The 12,985-nt window shown below is 38.6% G+C and overlaps 2 gene segments (V, D, J or C); both read right to left on the bottom strand.

Annotated features, from left to right (window-relative positions):
* Positions 1-2,201: 2,201 nt before the first annotated feature.
* LOC134069788 (immunoglobulin lambda variable 3-9-like) lies at positions 2,202-4,542 on the bottom strand. The segment is given in 2 exon segments: positions 2,202-2,746; positions 3,933-4,542. Coding segments are annotated over 2 exon segments (477 nt in total).
* Positions 4,543-7,852: 3,310 nt separating this feature from the next.
* On the bottom strand, positions 7,853-8,576 carry LOC134069795 (Ig kappa chain V region 3381-like). The segment is given in 2 exon segments: positions 7,853-8,206; positions 8,404-8,576. Coding segments are annotated over 2 exon segments (369 nt in total).
* Between the last annotated feature and the right edge of the window lie 4,409 nt (positions 8,577-12,985).

Below are 12,985 nucleotides of genomic sequence, written 5' to 3' on the forward strand. Positions count from 1 at the left end.
TGAGTTATTTATGTATTAATTCATTAATGACAATCAGTGAATTCATGTTAAGTCATAATGATTCATGATATATTAATGGATTAACTAATGCGTAATTCATGCATTAATTCATGCATTAGTTCATGAGAATTCATGTACCCTTATTATAAAGTGTTACCCAATATTGTGATACTTATAGCGTAATAGCCTTGAATGCCCATGTCTAACGATGCGCCTGTTCACATTATTTTCATGGTGGGAGGAATCCCGGCCAGCATACACAGTAGTACACTGGCACATGAGAGGACTTCAATTTTAGAGTGAATATTTCCCCCTGTTCTCTGTTTGGAATTGTTAGACTTTAGTTCATTTGGGATGTTTAGGGAGATCCAAACAATTTTAGTACAATATATCACCAAATGGCAATATTTCTTCTGAGGGATTCAGGAGATCATGTGTTTATTTGTTTTATTATTATTATTATTATTATTATTATTATTTGCTCTGTGCTCTGACTACCATTCAAATTTGGACTGGCACAGTTCACTATCAGGATCATTCCAGTATGGGAATCCATGTTTTATTTGAAACTGAAATAGCTTTAACTTATTTTGGTGTTAAGTCAAACTACTGACGAAAGCCACTGACGATATTAGCTCTACAGGTATGTTGTGTAGAGTAGGAGGAGTTGTGGTTTGATATCAACTTCACTGCCAGCCACAGGGAGACCACAATATGAGGACAAAGGAGGGTTAGGGCTGATTTGGGATGCAAGCTTGACCCAATAGAGATAGTGGGAGAGAGCAGGATGGTACTGTAGCTCAGCTGACAGCAGTATACTGGGTAATGAGATGGATCTCTGGTGTTGTATCACCACATCCTGCTATAGTTTTCGTGTGGGCTGCTAACAGTAATTCTGACTGTGGGAGGAATCCCAGCATGCACAGTAGTACACAGCTTCAGTGGACTTCAACTGCAGCATTTTTAGAGTGAATTCATTTCCTTTTTTCTCTGCTTTGAACTGATAACCAGGCTCATTTGTTTGGGTTCCATCACTCATTTTAATGTAAAGGATTCTCTTAAAGCTCTCTCCCTCCTTTTTCTGGTACCAGTGGATGTAGCCCCGACACCCAGTTCTATGTGTGCAGTGAATTGTGACCACACTCCACTCAGCTGCAAACACACTGATGTCCTGCTTGAGTTCCACAGCCCCCACCACTGAAAAGAAACACATTACGGTCAGTGTGTAATACCTGCGAGTTTCAATCCACAGATAATTTCAGTTTCATAGCTCTTAAAACAAATCTGATATTCACTAAAACTTAAAAATCTTCTTTAAACATTATACTGTATTGAGCACACGTTTTATCGGATACAGGCTATAACAGAAGCTGTATTTTCCGTAAAGGGTAAATGTAGAGAACTATTTTACAAACTACAGTATATCTCTATATAATAGTTTCCATCTGATTTAATCTCACCTGTGATAAGAACAGAATATGCACATAATAGTCCCATTAGCCTGGGTTTCCTATACTGCCTTGCGCGGTGATTTCTTTCACGCTGCTAAGGCAGTCTGGAAACTAACGCCCCCATTTTCGCCTGATGTTGGTGGCCAATCACAGAACAGGGGAGAAAGCAAGACCATGATGAGCTATGCAGAGACACATTTGATTGACATCCGTGGCGCCCAATGGACGGATCTGGGCATTTTTTCAAATGCGAGAAAATGAACGTCTGGTTGCCAGACCACGTCTCATTTGAGAAGTGGGAGGCGTTAGCCAGGCTACAGTCCCATGGCATTCCAAAGTATTTCAAATGCAAAGAAGTACACCTGATACTGTATGTGAAGGAATTTTAATACTTCAACTAAACAACACCAGATATGTGAAAGCCGTTGATGATAATTAGCTCCACAGGTGTGATGTGTAGAGGAGGAGGAGTTGTGGTTGGATATCAACTTTGCTGCCAGCCAATCAGAGTGGTTGAAAATGATTGTCTCTAAACGATTTCATGTGAAGAGCTTAGGAGATAACTGTCTATCCATTTTTCTTTTCTCTGAACTCTTAATGAAAAAGCAGCTAGCAATGTATTCCATATCATTGTAGAGATGCTTGCAATATTCTATTTGGATGTTCTCAGTAGTCCTGCAGTAGTCCTAGCCTAGGACTCTTTTGAAAATGTTTGTACATCAGAACATTAGTCAATAATGTTTTGCCCCATCTAAGTAAATAAAAAGTAAAGAAGACATCTGAGTTTTACCGGTGTTCCTCTCCCTCTAACACATTATCTGTCCTCGCCTGGTTGCACCAGATCGTTGCTAAGCTGCAGAAACGTGGGTAATTTTCCTTTGCCAGGTAAAATAAACTGTTTTGCATTGTCTGAGGTGACTCTCTGGGTTTATTTGTCAGCCCATCCTGTGATAGTTTTTGTGCAGGCTGCTAGCAATCATTCTGACTGTGGGAGGAGGAATCTTCCCAGCATGCACAGTAGTACACTGCAGCATGAGAGGACTTCAACTGTGGGATTTTTAGAGTGAATTTATTTCCTTTTTTCTCTGTTTGGAACGCTTCATAACCAGGGTCATTTGTTTTGGCACCAGAGCTTATATCTACATATAAGATTCTCTTAAAGGTCTCTCCTTCCTTTTTCTGGTACCAGTGGATGTTGCTCCAACACCCAGTTCCATAATTGCAGTGAATTAAGACCACTTTCCCCACAGCTGCAGACACACTGATGTCCTGATGGAGTTCCACAGCCCCCACCACTGAAAAGAAATACATTATGGTCAGTGAAATGCCTGAGTGTTTCAATGAAAATATTATTTCAGCTGTATTGCTCTTAAAACACTCTGTAAGTTCAAAATCTCAGGCCACGTAAATGTCCATATCGACCACACACCTTATTCTGTTCTGGCTCTAATATCAACTGTTAATGTACTATAATTGTTTTACTAACTATCTAGTTTCCATCCGATGTAATCTCACCTGTGATGAGAACAGAACATGCACATATAAAGGTTAGTCCCATGGTGTTATAAAGTGTTCCAAATGTAGAGATGTACTGTAAGTCCACCCGATACCGTATGTGAATGTATTTTAATGTGCATCAACTTCAAAGACTAAACAACACCAGATATGTGAAAGCCGTTGGTGATATTAGCTCTACAGGTGTGATGTGTAGAGGAGGAGGAGTTGTGGTTTGATATCAACTTTGCTGCCAGCCAATCAAAGTGGTTGAAAAAGACAACCAGCAGAACAATGTGTCCCTAATTTATTATATTTCATATGAAGGTCATATGAAGGGTGTAAGAGGTAAGTGTCTCCATTTTTCTTTTCTCTGTACTCTCCATGATGAAGCAGCTGGTAATGTGTTCCATATCACTGTACAGATTCGCTGTGTGATTCAGTTAAAAGATAGTTGAAAGTATTTGTATTGGTCTTAAAATAAATTAATTATGCAATCCAGAACTGAACTGAAGTGTCATGCCATATTGATGTCATTGTGACATATTGACCTGACCTCACTTTACTACAGTTGTTTTTTAACATCAGTTGTATTTTCCGAAAAGGCTTCATCTAGAGCAGGGATTCCCAAACTGTGGTACGCAAGCTGCCTCTAGGGGGTATACGCAAGATGAAAAGGGCTATGGCAGAGAGTTGTTAAAAATGATTTTTAACATGTTAACATGTTCATATTCTGTTATTTGGTTAATAAAATGTGAACATTTAGAGATGAATCTCTGGGTTCATGGTCATCCTGTTGTAGTTTTTGTGCAGGCTGGTGGCAGTTATTCTGACTGTGGGAGGATGAGACCCACACCAAGCAGGCACAGTAGTACACGGCTGAGTGAGACGTCTTCACTTGAGGAATTTTCAGTAGAATTACGTCTGAGCCTTTTTTCTCTGACTCAAATTCACTGAAACCAGCGTCTTTAGTGATACTGCCATCACCTGCATTGATGTACAACATTCTCTTGAAAACTTCTCCATCTTTTTTCTGGTACCAGTGAAGGTAGTTGTTCCAACATCCAGTGGTGTATTTACATGTTATCACAACTGATTTGCCCAGAGTTCTGGTCACTGAGATCTTCTGTTCAAACATGATGGCTGCCTCCCCTGTAGAAAGAGAGAGGGGTTATAAACATACAGTACATCCATAAAATACAAAAGCACACCCTGTGGAAAGGTCTTACTTAAAGGTACACTATTCATCATTGCATGTTTAAACCTTTATAACAACTTTCAGATTGACTGCTTACCAAAAGAGAACAGAAAAATAATATACACATTATAGTACATTGTTTTTCAGGGTGACATCTGTCTCGGGTAGAGTGACTGTTGCGTTTGGAGCTACAAACAGGTGACTGTGAGCTGTGATATAGATCATGACTAAGTACAACCAAATCCTAAAGGGGAAGGGTGTGTGTGTGGGTGTGTGTGCTGGTGTATCAGCATGAGATACACATTGTTTAATTCATTGTATGTTTGGCATACTAGTGAAAAAAATCAATGGCACTAAACTGGACCGGGCCTCAATCAAAGGGTACAATTTAGTACTCTGAAAAGGTGTATGGTCATTTACAGTTTTTGCCCCTTGCTTGAACACATTTTGCAAAACTTTGCTCACTGTACCAAAACTCTACACACTAGTGAACATAACTCAACACAAGGAAATAAACCTTTCACATGTATGCCAAATTGAAACTCTTCTATCAGTACCTAAACTCTGCAATCAAAACCAAACAATCCTTTGTCAAAATGTAACTCTGGTGACAAAATGAAACACACTTGCATCATATGCATACACTTGCAAATCAGGAGGAATACACTAGTCTACTTTATATAAAACATATTTGCTTGAATACATTCAGAAAAACTTCACTCATTGTGCCAAAACTCTACACACAAGGAAACAACAACAAACACTGGGAAATATACCATTCACATCACCATTTCCAATGGCTAAACGAATGGGCTTTTTGTAGATGGCTGATTGGTGTTCAGTTTTGCAAGTAAGTGCGTTCAGGTGTGTATTTGAGTGGTTGCAATTACCCGATGTGTTTTGTATTTTGGATACATGTGTTTAACAAATGGTACTCTGAGATTTCATTTTTGACCAAAGTGTCTTAGTATGACATAGAGAGTAGTATGCAGGACCAAGTGTGTTGCATAAAGGAGTAAGTGTGTTGCAGAATTGCAACTAGAGTGCAAAGCAGCACTTTTGTTTAAGGTATAGGTATAGGTGTTTGAGATATGGCAACAAAACTTAAAGTTGTGTTACTTTAGTCTAAGCATGGGTCTATAGTGTTCAAGCAACGGGCAAAAACTGTAAGCTAAAACAATGTCTGAGCCCAAACCCAAACGTTCTGCCAATTAATCTAATGGAAACATAGGTTGATATCAATGAGTTGATTTAGCCAAATATCTCTAATATGTTGAAAAGCAAAATATATACTGTAGTGTCATTCTTGTGTGAGTAGTGGTACTCCATGACTCTATGTATGGAAGTAAAAATGTTTCATTTATGTCTGACCGGATCTGCAGGTTCCTCAGTTTTGTACAGCCCCATATTGTCATAATGGCCATGTTATTGGCACCACTGGATGTACTGTAACTCCAGAACTGTAGATGTTAAAGCAAATTTATACAATATGTGTTGTGTACAGAAACTGTTTAAGAGGAAAGCTTGATGCCAATCTGTATTTCCTCTGATAACTGACGCCAGCTATATTTTCTCAACTTATGTTTGACAGAAATGTGGCTTATAGTTCAAATGCCCACCATTTATGTTCAAATTATGATGCCCACAGTAAAGCTATTTCAGTAATATGATGCATTGGAGTGGTTTAGTTTGAGGTCAATTTCAATTTCAATTCAATTCAATTAGAGGATAAAAATATTGACAAATTGTGTTTTTGCACTTTTTTCAATTGTTTCATTGGTACCAAGTCATTGACAATAATGTTTTTCAATAACAATGTGGGTATCCAGCAAAATCACATATTTTTAGGTGCAGACGTGGATAATGTGAAGCACTTACTCAGATTATAAAACTTCCCACATCCTGCCCAGCTGCTTGCAATTAGTTAGTGATGAATAAGGGGACTATTTGTTTATTGATTACTTGATCAGTTGAGTAATTTATTGATGGATAGATTGATTGTCACATTCTTTAATATTTTTTTGTGAACATTATTTGGTCTGTACACTGTCAAATTGAATTTTCGGACACAATTCATATTTCCAGTTCCATCAGTTTTCCCTCTGTCCATATATTTGTGCTAATATATTGGTAACACTTCACAGTAAGGGTACATTAATTATCATGAATTCATGCATGAATTAATTCATGATTTATGCATTACTTTTAATAATCTAATGAATCATCAGGAACTGACCTGAGTTCAGTGTCTTATTCATGACCTCATGCATGAACAACACGTCAAGTAAAGCATAAGCTATGGGTACGTCATTATGATTTATGATTTGACAGTACAATCTCACCTGTGATAACACTTACACTTAAACACACCAGATGTGCAGTACATGTATGCTAGCACTTTTAGTTGTAATAGAGGAGGAGACGTGGTTTCCTATCAAATGTACTGCCAGCCAATCAGAGCGGCCCAACAGAACATTCTCAGTGATTCCACCTGTGGTAGGAGCAACGTCTGCAATATTCTATTTGGATATTCTACTCGGCTTCATTGTTTAGACAGGCAGCTGCCAGGTTGATATACCAACATGTAGAAAAACTTTGGGAGATCTAAACACAAATATAGTACAATAATTTTTCGGCAAATTACGAGTTTTCTTCTGCGGAATTCTCGAGGTAAATGTGTTTCCATTTTTCATTCTGTACTCTTAATAATACAGCTGCCAATGTATATTCCTTACCATTTACACAAATATTTGGACATTTATATTTAGATAGATACAGTTGTTCAAACCATGAGGATCATGTCAGTATGGGAAAAGTACATCTTATTTGAGGTGTACTACTGTAACATTGAGCTGAATGTGCTTTAACTCATTTTTGTGTTCACTCAAACTACAGATTTTTGTCTAGCTAAAATTGATTTGGGTTTTGATGTTGGCTAGATGCTGAGTTGAACATTGGCTGATCATTTTCACAGATTAGGCTATGATTGCCTAATTTATTTATTTTTTTGGGTGGGGGGTTCCAAGATGATTTCAAGTTCTCATATACATTTTTACATTTCGGCCTCAATGCTTCATGCGGTTTGCCTGGGTAGAGCAGTGATTTCATTTATACACATTCTTGAGCATGCACATGTTTACTTTTACTTTGTTGTACTGAAGAGTGATGCTCCTGAATATAGAAAGTGTTGATTGTGCTAATCTATGGTGCAGGTGAATAGTGGATTCTTAAGTGGGTAATATGCAGATGGGAATGGGAAAACATAACTATGATCAGACACAAAAACATGGAAACATTCAGTTTGAAAGTAACTGAAGATTCACTGAGATGAATCTTAGGGTTTATGACAGCCCCTCCTGCTGCTAGTTTATGTCCCAGCAAATAGTTACTCATTGATAGGTTCTGTGTTAAGACAGGCAGCTGTAAGGTTAATATTGCAGCATGTAGGAAAACTAGAATAGGAAATGTGGGGAGATATAAACACAAATTATTTTAGTTCATTGGGAGTTTGGGACTGTCATGGTTTGATTGTTGATTTTGTTTGTCTATCCAGAATAAGCTACTGTATAAAGTGATACTTTCCATGAAAATAAAATAAACTGGATCATTCAGACTCAAAACTTGAAAATATTTTGTTCCGCAGAAGTTAGTCATAAAATGTGAAAGGAAGAGTTTGGCTCCCTGAGGTGAATCTCTGGGTTTATGTCAGGCCATCCTGCTACTAGTTTTTGTGCAGGCTGCTAGCAGTAATTCTGACTGTGGGAGGAATCATCCCAGCATGCACAGTAGTACACTGCAGCATGAGAGGACTTCAGCTGTGGGATCTTTAGAGTGAATTTGTTTCCATTTTTCACTGTTTGGAACGCTTCATAACCAGGATCATTTGTTTTGGCGCCAGAGCTTATATCTACATACAATATTCTCTTAAAGCTCTCTCCTTCCTTTTTCTGGTACCAGTGGATATAGTCTTCACACCCAGTTCCATAATTGCAGGGAATTGAGACCGCTTTCCCCACAGCAGCAGACACACTGATGTCCTGATTGAGTTCCACAGCCCCCACCACTGAAAAAAAAAAAAGAAATTGTGGTCAGTGTGTAGAAATACCTGTGTGTTTCAATTAAAATATGATTCATTTGTATGGCTCTTAATTGTGTCACAGTGACATGACCTCACACCTCAGCTGTATTTTCCAAAAAGGCTTCATCTAGAGAACTATTTTCCAAATAATGCACATTATACTCCATTAAATCACATCTCACCTGTGATGAGAACAGAACATGCACATATAAAGCGTGGACTGATCATTCTCCTCAGTGCTCAAAATGCAAAGACCAAAAAACACCAGATATGTGAAAGCCGTTGATGATATTAGCTCTACAGGTGTGATGTCTAGAGGAGGAGGAGTTGTGGTTTGATATCAACTTTGCTGCCAGCCAATCAGAGTGGTTGAACAGCACATTCTCGGTAATTCCCCTGTGGTAGGAGCAACATGCACAGTAAAGTGTCCCTAAATGACTTTCCTCTGAGGGATTTGGGAGGTAAATATCTCCATTTGCTTTGCTCTGTACTCTAAATCAAGACGTGTATGGCAGTGCAAGTGTATTCACTGATAGACAGACATTGGCAATATTCTAGTTGTATATTTGTAGTTTTTCGAACTGATCCCAGAATTATAATAAGTGCATTATTGTATTTAAGAGTTTCAATTAATCATGAACTGCATACCTCGAGTTCTTATAGCCAGCCGCTAACACAGCCAGGCAGCCACAGCACTACACTCTGGGGGCATGTCCGTGAGGTCCCATGAGCCTGCATGACTCTTGCCAGTTGACTTGCATGATCCCACAAAACCCTCAAGAGGAAGTGACCATTTTCTTGGGACTAACAGATATTATTTGGAGACAGATCCTCTGTTAGTAAAGCTTTGCTCTTGTAGAGACAGGTGCAGGGGTAATAATGCAGCGCATGACACATGTGACCTTTTGCATTGCATGAGATGAATCTCTGGTTATGTCCAGCCCGCTGCTAGTTTTTGTTCAGGCTGGTGGCAGTTATTCTGACTGTGGGAGGATGAGACCCACACCCAGCAGGCACAGTAGTACACGGCTGAGTGAGACGTCTTCACTTGAGGGATTTTCAGTAGAATTTGGTCTGAGCCTTGTTTCTCTGACTCATATTCACTGAAACCAGCGTCTTTAGTGGTCCTACCATTACTTGCATCGATGTACAACATTCTCTGGAAACCTTCTCCATCTTTCTTCTGGTACCAGTGAATGATGTTTCCCCTACATCCAGTCGTGTTTGTGCATGTTATCACAACTGATTTGCCCTTAGGTTTGGTCACTGACACCTTCTGTTGAAACATGCTGGCTGCCTCACCTGTAGAAAGAAAGAAGAGTTATATACAGTACACACCATCACAGTGTACACACACACACACACACACACACACACACACACATGCAGAGTAGCTGAAATACTGTAATAAATGCCACTTTTAGAACTTTTCTTTACATTGACTGCTTACCAATACAGAAGAGAAAAATGAGAAACACTTTAAAGTTCATTGTTACTCAGATGACATCTGTCTTGGGTGGAGTCTGTGTTGAGTTTGGTGCTACAGGCTGGTGTCAGTGAAGAGGACATGATTATAGAGGTTCAAATAAGTCCTCAGTGGAAGAAGGTGTGGCCGCATTTGTGACAGTCTACGTGTGTGTGCCTGCGCAGTGTTCGCACATGTGACGTGAGTGTGATATAGGCTACTGTGTCTGGGATATACATGAAAAAACAGTATTTAAAAGAAAAACCTGCATTTGATGATTTATAATAAAGAGTGTGTGTTTTATGAACGGGATGTTTCTGGTGGTGATCACTGTGGCAGAGTCCCAGCAGTGAGGGAGGTCCTGCCATTACTTGCATCAATGTACAACATTCTCTAGAAACCTTCTCCATCTTTTTTCTGGTACCAGTGAATGTAGTCTCCACCACATCCAGTGGTGTATGTGTGCATGCTATCACAACTGATTAGGTTTGGTCACTGACACCTTCTCTTGAAAAATACTGGCTCCCCTGTAGAAAGAGAGAGTCATACTTACAGTATATTCAGTACGTATACAGTATACTGTCTGTTGGAAGATGCAGGTGACATATTAATGTTAAACAAAAACGGAAATGTTGTCATCAATGCCATGTTGTCATCTGTATTATTACATTATTACAGTGCATGAAAATGCACTGTACTGTTCTTCCTAGGCTTCTTCTTCTTATTATTCTTCTTCTAACGCACGCAAATCAGCTAGAACCGTTTAACGTAGAAACTTCATTCAAACTGCGTTACGTAGGTCTTACTTAGGACATGTGTGCTATGACTTTTCAACTTTGTAACTTTTATACTTTTTAAACTATTAGTTAAAAACTATTACAATTTCCCCCATAGACTTAACATTGCTCATTATGACATCACGGCAGCAATTAGAATCTTACTCCAGCTGGTCAGCCACCTGGGCACCAACTGTCAGTTTCTCTCAGGCAATCTCTCTGAAGACTACATATTCTGTTCCCCTGTGTCCTCTGTGCACAACAGTATCAAAATAAGTCCTCCTAATTCCATCCAACTTTATATCCATTCATCTTCTTCAAACCATTCACTCATCCACCCATTCTAAACAGTCTGCCTATCAACATCAATTAGACGTTCTACATTCAACTTTTAAACAATCTACTCTGTCTCAGGCTGGCTCTCTTAAGACTAGCCAGTTAAATTGATTACACCTGTATCTGTATCCACTACTCTCAGTAGAGAGCTGTGTCTCTCCATTCTACAAGAATATAAGGCACATTCCATCCAACATTCTATCCATTCATCTTCTTCAGACCATTCACTCATCCACCCATTAAACTGTCTATCAACATCTATTAAACAATCTGTCTATCAACATCCATTAAACTCTCTGTCTATCAACATTAATTAGACTATCTACATTCAACTTTTTAATTATTTACTCTGTCTCAGGCTTTAAGAGTACACTCTGGTTCTCTTAAGACTAGCCAGTTAAATTGATTACACCTGTGTCAACTACTCTCAGAGAGCTGTATCAGTGTCTCTCTTAACAAGAATATAAGGCACATTCCATCCAACCTTCTATCCATTCATCTTCTTCAGACCATTCACTCATCCACCATTAAACTGTCAATCAATATCTATTAAACAATCTGCCTATCAACATCCATTAAACATTCTGTCTATCAACATTAATTAGACTATCTACATACAACTTTTAAAGTATTTACTGTGGGTCCCTCTCAAGCAGCGTTTATATGTCCTCCCTCGCTCCTCGATCCTCAATGATCTACATAAAGAAAGATAGAAGAAGGGCTAGACTATCCCATTGTTGCCGCTCCATCATTCTTTATGTAGATCAGTGAGGAGCGAGAGAGGACGCGTAAACGCTATATGAGAGGCACCTTCTGTCTCAGGCTTTAAGCATACAATCTCATTAAGACTACAGATCCTGTTAACTGTTTCCTCTGTCCACAACTGTTTCAAAATAAAAGTCCTCACTGCAATAATACACTATTAAATCATTTGACCATTGAAACTACTCAACTATTTAACTGTTCAACCATTCCAACTGTCAGTTATCATCAACTATGCCTCCAGTCAACTACATGAAACCTCCATGTACCTAGCAACCAACATAGCAACCATTAAAATTAAGCATTTATGACCGTTTCCATAGCAACCAACATGATTATACTGCAGTAACTTCTTGTTTCCTGATAGTGGCCACCATGGATACCCTAGCAACAAATGTTTCAAAATAAAAGTCCTCACTAGCAAGTTATCTAGTTAGCATGGTTAGCTTTGTTAGCATAGCTAGCATTTTTAGCATAACTGCAAAAAATCATCAACTAAGTTAGCTAATCAACCTGGTTAGCATTGTTAGCAAATCTAGCATTGTTAGCATAGTTAACATTTTTAGCATTACTGCTAGAAATCATCGGTTAAGTTAGCTAATCAACCTGGTTAGCATTGTTAGTAAAGTTAGCATTGCTAACATAATTAGCATTTTTAGCACAACTGCTAGAAATCATTAGCTAAGTTAGCTAATCAACATTTTAACATGAATATAAATCATTAGTTAAGTTAGAACAGGAATGTTTCAGCTTTAAACTGTCTACCTTCACACTATCAACTCTCTGTAAACGATGCAACCACCATGTTTACCCTAGCTACACCTTAGTAACCATATCTACATTATCTATCTTTTTTTGCATTTTCATGCACTGGTAATTCCTTGGAATTGCATTTCTAGTTATTATTATTATTTAAAAAAAAAAAAACGATGCTGAATTTAAAAACTAAATTGAATGCTTATCTATAGAGGAGAAAAGTGATGAACACTAATTGTTTTTTCAAAGTGACATTTGTCTCGGGTAGAGTCAGAGTTGAGTTTGTAGCTACAAGCAGATGACCATGAAGATAGTAGAAGTTCAATTAATTGTTCAGTGTGTTCAGTGGGAGGGGTGGGTGTGTTTGTTTGACTGTGTGTGTGTGTGTGTGTGTGTACATGCTTGAGAGTGTGTGTGTGTGTGTGAGACATGTGAGTGAGTAATAGGGGTTAAATACCCGCATGTGTGTATTAAACTCATTTGGTGATATGTAATAAAGAGTGTGTGTTTTATGTACAGGATGTTTCTGGTGGTGATCACTGTGGCAGAGTCCCAGCAGGCGCAGTAGTACACGGCTGAGTGAGACGTCTTCACTTGAGGGATTTTCAGTACAATTTGGTCTGAGCCTTGTTTCTCTGACTCATATTCACTGAAACCAGCGTCTTTAGT

The sequence above is a fragment of the Sardina pilchardus genome, chromosome 2 (assembly GCF_963854185.1).
Source record: "Sardina pilchardus chromosome 2, fSarPil1.1, whole genome shotgun sequence".
Classification (NCBI taxonomy): domain Eukaryota; kingdom Metazoa; phylum Chordata; class Actinopteri; order Clupeiformes; family Clupeidae; genus Sardina; species Sardina pilchardus.